Consider the following 13003-nt stretch of genomic DNA (forward strand, 5'->3'; position numbering starts at 1 on the left):
CTGCTTATAAAATATAAAATGGGTAGATTAAGGTAAAGTGAAAATGAATTGTTAGAACCATATTTACACAGTTTATGCAGGCCAATGTCTGTGCTTAAATTTAAACAATTTGATAACCACAAAATAAAGACAATTCAAGTTCCAGAAGATCCAAATCCTATCAATTCATATTCATCAGTGTTGCTCTCTTTCTGCATCTGCATATAATTAGCAATAACAACAGGTTGAAATAATACAACAGATTAGCTTTTAAAAATACAGATCACAAAAATGTACATAACCAGTAGATATCAGTATAGGTAAATTTTACATTTCCTAATAGTTTGTCTGCCTCTGGGATTTTGTTATCTTGTCATAGTACCTAGTAAAAGTATTTTGATTTCATCTTTCTGACTTCAAATGCTATTAAATGTTGGAACTTTTTTTCCAAAGGTAAATAATTGAATCTCTTCCTCTAGAGATTTTCAAAACAGCCAACAGTTGAGAATCATTCTTGTAGAATAATGATGGTAACATTTATGCAGAATTTTAAAGTTTGTGAGTTACTTTATAAATTTTATAGGTGCAATTATCCCTGTTTTAAAGGTGAGAAAAGGCAGAGCCTGTGACTCACTCAGAGTCACACAGCAATTAAGTATCTCAGGCTGGCTTTGAACTAAGATCTTCCTGATTCTAGTTCCAGTAATCCTACTTCACTATCATCTAAGCTGTCCATAAGCTATACATACATGCAATAGTGTCTCAACTGTGTAAATGTGTATGTGTACAAAATTAGTGAACAACAATGATAATGTGTTTCCTAGGAAAAGTGAGGAAGATTTTTTTTTAAATTATGCCAGGTTTTATAATAGATTTACTTAGCTTCAATGAAGTGAGACTCTATATAACTAGGACATGCATCTGCAATGGCAATTCAAATATTTTATAAGGGTACAATTTGTTAAAAGAGCAAATACTTTTTTCATATCTCAATATGTAAAAACAGGCCAGAGTTCTAATTTATTTTATTTTATTTTTAGCAAATGTGTCCATTTAGATTTAATTTTCAGTAAACATAATCTTTATTCCAGGAAACTGTTTTATTTGATATCCTATAAAGTAAGATATCACAGGAAATGGGATTCCCACCAGTCCTAGAACTTGTGTCTTGTGGGACATTGCAACTTTCACCCATCCATGTCTTTTCAGAGGCTGTCCTTCCCACTTGACATTCTTCTTCCTCTCCTCTTAGAATCACGATTCAATTGCCACCTCCTTTTGTTATTGTTCAGTCATTTTAATTATGCCCTACTGATCCCATTTGGGGTTTTCTTGGCAAAAATACTGGAATGGTTTGCCATTTCCTTCTCTAACTTATCTGACAGATGAGGAAACTGAGGTAAACAAAGCTAAGTGACTTGCCCAGCGAGTATCTGAAGTCACATCTGAACTCAGGTCTTCCTGACTCCAGGCCTAGCACTATTACCACTATACCACTTAGCTACCCCTTCCTACAAGAGGCATTTTCTGATTCTCCATGGTATGAGTGATGTCCATCTATACTTTACATGCATTCTATATTTACTTAACTATGTCATGCCGCTTTTCCCTGACAGAATATAAGCTCCTTGAGGGTTAATATTATATCAGCTTTTTATTGCCAGGACTAGCAGTGTCTGGCCTTAGTAAAGTTCTAAAAAATGCCCCATGAACTGAATATTAAAATTTGATCATCCTATGTTCTTACAGATTTGCCTTTGATTAGCAGTTTTTCCATAAAATACCTTCCAAACCTAATAAAACAAAGCATCCATATTTTCATGGATATTTCTAGTATACAAGGAAGAAAAATGTAGCTTTCATATGCAAAGACTTTTTCAACATCAACAACAAAGGATCTCCTTAAAGTAGCATGATTTTTAATAAACAAATAAATTGTTAAGGTGATCCATATTTATGAAATAGTTTATAGAGGAGACAATTATTAAGTGGCAAGAGGATATGATATAGCTACAAAACTTGGGGATTTTTTTAATTCCTGGGTCTCCAACTCTGAGGATTGTTGTGAAGCTGAAGGGATAATATATGTTAAGGGCTTACTTAGCACAGTGCCTATCACACAGCAAGTATTTCAAAAATGATTTTTTTCACTTCACCTTTCCTAATACAAATTATAAAAGACAACTCAAAATGCAATTTTTAAGTAGGAACTTTACTAGAAATCAACTTTTATTGGAATGGTTAAAAAATGGTTCTGGAAATCAGAAATTTTTTGTTTCTAGTTCAATTAATTTGTAATAATAATAAAGCTGTCAAATTAACAATTCTAACTTCCTAGTCATGCCTATTGGTATTTAAATTTCATTTAAAGAAGCTACTTAAACCTCAAAAAAGAGATTTTTATAAGCAACCTCTCATCTTTTCTTCATTTACCAGTACTTTTTAAAAAATAGATGGCAGCTTCTCGTATTAGTTTTGTGGCACTACTTGAATGTTATGGATTGTAAAGAAAGGAATAACAATCTATTCAAAACTTGTATAAATAGAAATCTAGGACTTTTGTGTAGATTTTTTAAAAAGGTTGATATCAAATGTTAAAATTTTTAAATCCAAGACAGGAAAATATCCTGAGGAATATTGGAGGGGATGTGGGGAAACTGGGACACATGCATTGTTGATGGAGTTGTGAACAGATCCATCCATTGCAGAGAGCAATTTGGAACTATGCTCATAAAGTTGTCAAACTGTGCATACCCTTTGATGCAGCAGTGTTACTACTGGGATTATATCCCAAAGAGATATTAAAGAAGGAAAAGGGACCCCTATGTGCAAAAATGTTTGTGGCAGCCCTTTTTGCAATGGTTAAAAACTGGAAATTGAATGGATGCCCATCGATTGGAGAATGGCTGGGTAAATTGTGGTATATGAATGCTATGGAATGTTATTGTTCTGTAAGAAATGACTACCAGGATGAATATAGACAGGCCTGGAGAGACTTACATGAACTGATGCTAACTGAAATGAGCAGAACCAGGAGATCATTTTATACTTCAACAATAATACTATATGAGGCTCAATTCTGATAGAAGTGACTATCTTCAAGAATGAGAGGATCCAAATCAGTTCCAATTGATCAGTAATGAACAGAACCAGCTACACCCAGCAAAAGAACACTGGGAAATGATTGTGCACAACATAGCATTTATACTCTTTCTGTTATTATTTGCTTGCATTTTTGTTTTTCTTCCCAGGTTATTTTTATCTTATTTCTAAATATGATTTTTCTTGTGTAGCAAGACAACTGTATAAATGTGTGTGTGTATATGTATGTGTATGTATATATATACACACACACATACATATACACACACATATATATATATATATATGTATGTATTTAACATAAACTTTAACATGTATAGGACTACCTGCCATCTCGGGGAGGGGTTGGAGAGAAGGAGGAGAAAAGTTGGAACAGAAGTTTTTGCAAGGGCCAATGTTGAAAAATTACCCATGTATATGTTGTCAATAAAAAGCTATAATAAAAAAGTCTGATCAAGTCTTAATTTTTTATTGATGAATTTTACTTTTGTTGAAGTATTAAGTTCTTTATGAGACAAATCCATTCATTCAAAGCATGCCTTAATATCTGTAAAGACAGAACAAAAACAAGTTGAATTCTTTTAGAGGCATAACTATATGCAGACCAACCTAGAATCAAAGAACATTAGAGCTAGATATTAGAAATGGTGTAGTATAAGCTCCTCATTTTACACATTTGAAAAAACTCACTCAAATAATAATGCTTTCAGGAAGAACTGGGATTAGTATCCAGATCCCAAATTGTTGTTTGAAAAATGAGAAAAATTGTCATTAAAACCCGATATTATGAACTTTTCCCAGATGAGATCTCTCAAATGCCATTTTATTGATCCAATATGCCATACTAAAAATCCAGGAATAGTTTGTTATTTTCTATCCTGATGGACAGGGTTAGTAACATGAATAGTCCTTTTAACAGCAAACAAGCCAAAAATTACCTTATATTTAGCTTTGGGGGAATTTTTTTGAACTCTAGATGGGTCTATCTAAGGGGAATAAAAAGTGAAAAATAAAATATTTCTAGTCCCAAAAGGCTAACATTCTACCCAGAGAGACAATACATACAAATATGGATAGATACAAGATACATGCAAAGGCATACAAGGAAACCTCAGATAGTGGGAGCACTAGTAGGTAAGAAAAAAAGCATGAAAGGGTTTCTGTAGAAGGTAGTGGTTGAGCTGAGTCTTGGGGGGAAAATCACAAAGATTCTAAGAGGCTGAGATTAGTTCAAAAGCCTGGAGATTGGAGAGGCCAGTTACTAGACTGTAATGCACATGGAGGGAAATAATGTAAGAATACTGGAACGATAGGAAAAGGCCAGGTTATAAATGTTTTAAATGCCAAATATGCTCATTATCTCTAAGGAGTTACTGGATTTTATTGTGGGGGGATATAAATAGTCACATATGAATTTTAGAACCATTTCTATGGTGGCTCAGCATAACATGGTACCTTGCTTTTTGGGAGATGAAACCTCCCAAATGTAATATTATTGGCCCAGAATTATGTAAAAGGTGACAATATATTTCCTTTATGCAGTTATTTCAGAAATGTTTCCTCTGAATTGTTATTGCCCTTCTAGTCTTTGGAATTGGAATCACTGATATACCTGTGACTTTCACTTTTCTTTTATTACCAACATTTTTTTCTTTCAAACTGTCCTTGAAGGCAATATCCTTCCTTGAAGCCCTCTTCTTCTCTATTGCATGATACAATATGTCTCAAATGTCTTTACTACTTACACCATCCTCTTTTACCTACAGTGTACTCTTCTGTCCAATGGATTTTAAATGTCTACAGAACATTTAAAATGGACAGAAACCCATTAAAGACAATCCATTACTGTACATCAAAATTATGTATCATCAAATATTTGGAGATCCCAACATTTTCTTCTGCTTTTTACAAAAAAGCACAAAATATGATTATTTGAAAATTTTATATTTTAGGATTAACTCATATAGTTTTCAATCATATCTCTCCACTGTGAATTATACCGTGTTAACTCTTACCCTCCAATTTTCATATCATTTACTCAACTTAAATACTTTGTTGGCATATAGAGTATCTTTGTTTACTCTGGACTAGAAAGAGATGAAAGAGGGGCCCTTTTAAGCTAAATCAATTATATCTCTCCTCCAGGGAAGGTGTGAATGAACAGGTTAACACAGAGGTCAAGTCTGCTTTTAGGTTGGCTCTTTGTGTTAGTCTGAGAGGTGATGTAATCTATTCCCAACAGAGAGTTGAAGGGAAGGACTTGAGCTAACTATAAGGTTTACAGACAGACCTTTACAGAACCATTTCCTTAGTTTGAATTATTGTGAAGACTTAAAATATCAGACATGTCTGACCAATCAGACAAGCCAAATAGAAACTATTCTTTGGCTTGCTTACTATTAAGAATTATCCATGCTATTCATTCTCGTCATTAGGATGCAGAATCATAAGCTGTCACTAAATTTTTAGTATGGCATATTTGTCATGCTTGTCTTTTAAAAATATTTTTTAAAATAATTCTCACTCATCCGAAATGGCATAAATCTTTTTGCCGTCAGAAGTAAATTCTTGGCCCAGATTATTGCATTTGCTAAAAAGGTCAAAATTGTGATCTTTTGACATTATCATTTGAGGGCCTAGTCTAATGCAGCAGAGTTCACTGGTATGGTCATTTGTGACAGTTCAAATGATTACATCTCTGCCACCATGCATTATTACTAGGTTTCAAGATTTCCAGATATCCTATTTTCAGAAGTCTTACCTTTTACAACAGAATCAACTCCATGAAAATTTGTCTAAATTAGTTATAAGTAGAAGCTATAAAACTTGTGAATGCCATTTATTACTTTCAAGTACATAGTGTATCAAACTGTTAATCAGGTGTTATCAAACAGAGGTACTGAAGGCCCTAGTTTCATTAAGTAGATATGTTTCTTTTGTAACTTATGCTTCTTACAATTTTGTTTAAGCAATTCATTCACCTAATAAACTTTTTGTTCTGAGACTATGAAAAGATTAATTCTGGCCCAGGCTGATTTATCAGGCTCAAATTTGTAGTCTGAATGAAGACATTTTTGTATGTTTTTTCAAGTTTTGTTTGACTTCTTTAATTATACCCAAGTAGCCCATAGATTCTTTTTTTACAAACTTTGTTCCATTATTTGTATCTAAAACATTTATCCTTGTCCTAAAATATAAAAATAATTTTTCCTGTTTTTTAAAAAAATACTTTCTTACATCCTCAGATTTTTCTGTTGAAAATGAAAGATTGATTCATTGTAACTATTATTTACTTCATATTTTCTTTAGAAACTGTCAGAAGCTGGTTCACTAATGCTTAATTTATTTTTAATATAATTCTCTTAAACAACAATTACAAGGAGGATATAGTTTTAATTTTCTTTGAGATACTGTCTTTAAAAGTTAGAACATTTAACTTTTTATTGATTTTTAAAATGACACACATGGTAATATTTTCAAGTAATGATTCTCACATATAACTATCAAGATTTAAATACTGGCACAAAATATCCTCTTTTCTTGTCTTTTAAATAAATATATAAAATAAACACATAAAAGTGATAGGTAACAACCTTGGAAAAGCACAGTCTTTTTTAAGCAAAAGGCAATTCTTAAAAGTAAACATTTCAAATACAATCTCAATATAGTTTTTATTCACACCTCGGTTTAATTTAATGTGTTGGCTAACACTAGACTTTAATAGAATAATCTATAATCCTAAAGAAAACTTCAAATACATACAAAAAGGAAAAAAATCACACTGATGCTTTGTAATAACTGCCTTTGAGGTCTACGAATCAGAACTATATTATATAGAGGTTTCCAGTGAAATGGATGGGTTTTAGTGTGTAATTATTTAGTCTGAAGAAAAAATATGCTCAGTCTTCTAATTATTATGAGTATTTATGAGGAGGATGCTAACTAACCTCTTCAACTTTACCTTTGCTCAGAAGAGCAAATTAGGTAGTCAGAGGATCACAGGATGATTCTCTAAAATGATCTAATCCAATTTCCTTATGCTATAGATAAGAAATCAGAAGGCAGGTCACAATTGGTTTCAGCTATTTACTGTTCAACTTGTAAGTCATTTCAGCTAAGTCAATTTCTGCATCTACAAATTGGGGATAATAATATTTGTGATACCTATTAAACTGAGTAGTTGGGAGAAAAATGCCTTCTAACTGGTAAAATGCTATAGCAATATGTGATTATTATTATATTGTAAGAGATTCAGACTAGATATCAAGTACTTTGCAATAATTTACCAAGACAGAGTAAGAAAACATCCTCTTTTTAACTATGAGACCTGGATCAAGTAAACAATACTTTCTATTCTCAATTTTCTTTTCTGTAAAATGGAGCATACTACTTGGAATACCTATTTCCTAGAGTTGTTGGACAATTCTAGTGAGTTAATTTGGACAACATATTTTGAAAACCCTAATGTACTAATTATATTATAAACTCTACTTTTCAGATTATTTCAATGTTTAGTAGTTATTTCTGAAATAAGAATATATTATGTAATGTTTAGTAGAAAAGTGAAATATTTTCTAAACTGTTATGTAAAATCTTCTATCAAAATGGACAAAATAAATATGCTTCTACAACATTTAAGACTCTTGTCATTTCATTGGCCCTCTTCTCCAACTCTCCCATCTGACTGTCCCAAGGAAGGGTTATATTCAAATTTTCAGTTTGTTTTCACATGCACTCTGTATAGTACGTGACTTTTATCCTACTATTTCTAGTACTTACATAAAATATTCAATTAATCTCTGCTTGGAGGGAGTGATTGGGGCTTATCTATACAATTTCAAAACCTGATTGGCCAGGTAAAAATGAGTATTTTTATGACAAAAGAACAATTTTTCTCTTCTGCCACACGGGTTATATATTCCTCAACTTAAAAATAAATTGTTACTTGGCAGTGTGAATTTATTATCAAAACAGTTATTTATAATACTAGCTCCATTCAGTATAATAATACACACACAATATGAATATCTTTAGAGGTTTTGTTTTTGTTGAAACAATTTAAAATCTTTAAATTATTTCTGTATCTTAAAATTATTAGTTCATTCCTGGGATTTGTAGCAAAAGATCCTTTTATTTTAAAAATGTAACTTCTGTGTTATGTTACAGTTGCCATATAGTTCGTTGAATCCAAGTGTTCTTAGCTAAGTTTTTCTGAGTTTATATTTTGATACATTCTTAAGCACTATATTCTTAAGTAGTAACTAAATCATGGGCAAAGAGGAAGTTTTGCTTTCTCAGGGCCGTTTTGTTTTTTCTACAAAACAAACCTCAGTACATTAAGGAGGAAAACGATAATTTCTGATTTCCCCATAAAAGTGAAGGAATTACTGATGACTCTGCATTTTCAAAGATTAGAACAAGGCAGCTGAAAGATCCCTGCCAGTGGAAAGGCCTAAGGATACACATGTTTGTACATCTTACAAGGGCAAAAACTTTTTGTTAAGTTCAAAGAAGCTATTATTAGTATTAAAGTATTATAAGCCTGGATGAAGTGTGATTATTTTTCAACCATTGCTATTTTCAAAAACAATGCAGTTAGAGAGAAGACTCAATCAAAAATAATATAAAAAATTGATTATACCAATCTATTTTGTTCAAAGGTTAATAAGGTTGAAGTCAGTTTATAAAGATGTGTCTTTCCCATGAACACATACAACCCAATGACCCAATGAAAAAAAGTTAAGCTAACTTGCTCTGAAAAAATAGGCACATTTGAGAAGCGAACATCTTCACTTTTATTCTTTAGTCTGCATTTCCTTGTTAGTCAAATTTTAAATATTTCGTCCCTTTATGTTTTGTTTATTGCTTGGTATTTTATCAGAAATGAGAACTAAGGTAAATATATTTCTGGTATTAATACTCTGTGCCATTCTCTAGTGAGAAGCCTAAATCTGTAATCTGTCAGTTTAATATATCCTATGGTGACTAGAGTTTTCTCTCCAGTGTATATTTCTATTTGTTTATATAAATGTACATTGTTTATTTCTTATCCTTTTTGATTCTCTCTTCCACTGCAGGAAAAAATTTTCTTATGTGTAAAAAAAAAAAATGAAATTGTTTTGGAAAATTATGAAAATATTTCACAGTTATTGTACATACAGCAAGTCTGCTCCTTACCACCCTTCCCCCAATACACATACAACATTCTTAGATCTGGCAGAAAAGCTGTTTGATGTTTTGTTGATGAGGAAATAGGTACAAACATTATGTTCAAAGGGTTTAACTTCTCTAAGCCTCAGTTTACTGATTTGTAAAATGAAGGGGTTGGCCTAAATGATCTTGAAGGCTCCACCCAGCTTGAAATTCTACAATCTTATAGCTGGAAAGTCAGGTTAGTCTCAGGTTTTACCACTAATTTGTTGCTTGACCTTCAGCAAGTTGCAACTTCTCCTGGACCAGTTTTCTCACTGAAAAGTCAGTGGGTTGGAAAAGATCATCTCTAAAGCCCATTCCTCACTTTAAAAAAAAAAAAGGCTATTTCTCTAAACTTTAACCAAAGGAAAAAGCAAGAGTGTCCCACAGAGCCCAGCTGAACGGACAACTGTTTTTCACTTTCACTGATGAAAAGTTAAGGAAAATCGATCAGTATTCTGGGTGTTTGTAAAGCTTCCAAGGTCTCTCCATCCCCACCTCAAATTAATATCTAAACTTTGAAGAAAACTCTCCAAGTTTGATCTCCTCTATAATCTAAATGTAACCAAATTAGGTAGTCACTGATAACAATCAAAAGATAAAGTGGTGACCCAAGTCTTGGAAATGTTTATAATACTTTTCACTTTCCCTTTAGTTAAAAGGCCAGAGGGTACGTAAAGAAAGCTTACTAAAATCATCGCCCCTCACCCTATTTTCCTTCCTCCTTTAGGAAAAAAAAAAAAAGTCACTTTTTCAGGTCCTATTTCTTTAACCGCCCCTATAGAGAGGCGGCGAGGGGAGGAAATGGGAGGAAGCCTCTCTTTCTGGAAGCTTTAGAAGTACCTGGGAAGGGGATAGATAGTTTGCTATCTTAAGTTCATCTAGCACCCGTAGAACACCGCGGAATAACAGGGTGATTGTTATTGATTTGGAAGGGTGGGGAAGGAGAGGGAGGACTTCACTGGCTCGAACAACTGGGGGACGAGTGCGGGGCGAGGCTGAGCCCCGCCCGGGGAAGGGACGGTGGGGAGACGGTGGGCAGAGGAATTCCTGGGGGGGGGGGCGGCAGGAAGCGGGGGGAGAGAGGACGGAGGGATGGATGGTGGGATAAACCACAAACATCCTTCCCTTACCCGAATACCCGGTCCTCCCTCGCCACTCCGGATCTTTATGAGGCTCGCCCACCCTTCTTCCCACGCGCGGAGCGGCGCGGCTGCGGGGGGGACGGGGGGGGACGAGAGGATGCTCGCTCGCCCTGCCCCGCCCCGCGGCGCCCGCGCCGACTGGAGGGCCTGACCCCCGGCTCCACGCCAGGCCTTTCTCAGGCCTCATCCCAGAGCCTTTGGCGGCGGCGGGACCCCCACTCTAATTATCCTTCTCTCTCTCTTACCCCGACAAAACGCGGAATCCGCCCAACCGCACCCCCTCCATAACGCACCTGCGGCCCCGCCCCCGGGAATAACGCCGAGGCGGCGGCGGCTAGTCATGGCGGTTGGGCACCTCGAGGCGCCATCACCTTTTTCTCCCCCCTACTTTGCCGCCGAGCGGCCGCAGCTCTTTCCAGCCGCCCCGAAATCTAAGGGGTCCGTCTTCGGCACCACAACCCGAGAGCAGTGCCCCCCTGGCCCAATCCGCCGCTCGCCTATTGGTCTTGGCTTCCGCCGCCGGCGCCTTCATTGGCCGCCGCCGGGAGGCCCTGCATCATAATGATTGGTCAGAGCCGCTGTCGCTCCGCCGAAGGGGCCCGCAGAACCCGCCTCCGCGGCGATCAGGTTAGTGTGCGCCGCGGGTGCTGGGGGCTCGAGAACCAAGCGGAGCTGGTTGAGCCTTCAAAGTCCTAAAACGCGCTGCCGTGGGTTCGGGGTTTATTGATTGAATACCGCCCAAGCGGGAGACTTCTGCAAAGAGGGAACGAGAGGTAGAAATGGAGAAACGGATTCGTTTAGAGCTGCGGAACAGGAAGCCCTCCGATGTAAGCATTTGCCAAAAATAGCTCCGTGTATCTCCACTTTTTGGGGGGATAGCGGTGGTGTATTTCTTATTTTTGTTTGGGGGGCGCGGGGGTGGGGTAGGTGAGGAAGCCTGTCTGCAAATGAATTGCAAGGTTGTGGGGGTTGCAATGGCCATGCATGTTCCGGCTGCTCTCGCCGCTGCCGCCGCTGCCCTTGGTGTGTGACTACCTGTGTGTGTGTGTGTGTGTGTGTATGTGTGTGTGTGTGTGTGTGTGTGTGAGAGAGAGAGAGAGAGAGAGAGTGTGTGTGTGTGTGTGAGTGTGCACACCCCATTGGGGGGCCAGAAGGCGCACGCGTTGTGGTCTGAGAGAATGAGGGAAAAAATAACACATTACGAGCCCGCTGCTCCAGTGAGTCGGTGTCTGGATGAAAGATAAATGAAGGAGGGCGGGTGGGGGGAGGAAGAAGGGGCTGCCTCAGAATGAACCCCCCCTCCCAAAAAAAGAAAGAGAAAGAAAGGAAGGAAGGAAGAAAGGGAGAGAGCCCCCCCCACCCCGAACCCCCTCCCTTCCCATGCACACGGCACACAATAAGTTTTGTGCTTCTCGAGTCGGGTTTAGTTCCCGATATATTCGGGCTAAGTCCCCCCCCTTGGGAAGAGAGTGTGGGGAGAGGGGATGCGCTGGAGTTGGAAATGGTTCGAGTTTAAAGTGCGTCTTCATTTCTTTGCAGTGATCAGGCGAGAGACGGGGGAGCCATATTTGTAACTTTGTAGTGTTCGTGAACGCGCCCTTTCTCTCTCTCCCCCTCCCTCCCTCCCTTTCTCTGTCTCCCTTCCTCTTTCTCCTTCTTCTCCCTCACTCTATCTCACCTTCCTTCCAGATGCTGAGGATTCTTCCTTTCCTCTACCCCCAAAAAAATAAAAAAGGGGATTTTTTCAAAGGGACAAGACGTTTGAAATCACCGCGCCTCCCTCCACCTTGAAAGCGATTTCAAGTTAGTAAAAGGCAGTGTGTTCCCCCTCTCCCTCCAGTCTCCTGCACACGCTGTGCCCCACAAAGGTGACGTGCTTTTTGCCCCCTAAAACTAGTCCTCCGCCCCGGCTTGTTTTTCCCTCCGCCGTTAGCATTTAGGCAGCTGTCGGGCGCCTGGCTGAATAAACGAGAACAAGAAAGTTTTTCAGGACGCAAGCAGTCCATGGCTGGTGGCGGTGGTGGGTATTGGCTGTGTCCAGATTTATGCGAGCACCAGAAAACCTGTATCTCTGGGATCGGAGCTTACCTCCCTTCGCTTTTATTGATTGGGCAGCGGCGGTAGCACTGACGGAAGAAACTTAAAAGGATGGGAAACGAGAGAGCATCTTGCAAAATACACACCCTAGAAAAGGGGAAGGTGAAGTGTATGCACTAATTGCCCTGGTAATTCTTGCGATGTCGCCTGATTTAGTTTATATTCCCCTCCTTCGTGAAGGTTGAGGTTGTTTATAGGTTAAAAATAAAAAGACCGGGATTGTGATAGTCTCGCCCAATTTCCCTTTCGAAGGGGCGCAGGGCGGGAAGAGACTAGGTTATCGCTGAAACCCCAGAGAAGGACGGATTTTGTAGACTGGGCGCGTAGACAACTTTAAGAGCGTTATAACCGGACTCCAGACACTCTTCCCCCCTCCCCCTCCGCCCGCCCCAGTAAAGACTAATCCTTGGGGAAGATGGAACCTTTCCACCCATTTCCTCCCTCCTCTCCTCCCTTCCTCCACTTCTCCTCCCATAATTTCTCCCCTA

The 13003-nt window shown here is 37.9% G+C and overlaps 1 protein-coding gene and 1 long non-coding RNA gene across 2 annotated transcripts in view; one reads left to right on the top strand and one right to left on the bottom strand.

Moving 5' to 3' along the window:
- Nucleotides 1-3529: 3529 nt before the first annotated feature.
- Nucleotides 3530-11054, bottom strand: LOC141558064 (uncharacterized). The gene is made up of 2 exons (XR_012486947.1): nucleotides 10712-11054; nucleotides 3530-3628 (listed from the first exon to the last, which is right to left on the bottom strand). It is a non-coding gene; the product is annotated as an uncharacterized LOC141558064 (long non-coding RNA).
- The window catches only part of ANP32A (acidic nuclear phosphoprotein 32 family member A), a 46873-nt gene continuing 44586 nt past the window's right edge, over nucleotides 10717-13003 (top strand). Inside the window, exon 1 of the mRNA XM_074294704.1 lies at nucleotides 10717-11245. Coding sequence (XP_074150805.1) covers nucleotides 11198-11245 — 48 coding nt within the window. The 5' untranslated portion in view covers nucleotides 10717-11197. The remainder of the gene's footprint in view (nucleotides 11246-13003) is intronic.

Source organism: Sminthopsis crassicaudata, chromosome 2 (genome assembly GCF_048593235.1).
Source record: "Sminthopsis crassicaudata isolate SCR6 chromosome 2, ASM4859323v1, whole genome shotgun sequence".
Lineage (NCBI taxonomy): Eukaryota > Metazoa > Chordata > Mammalia > Dasyuromorphia > Dasyuridae > Sminthopsis > Sminthopsis crassicaudata.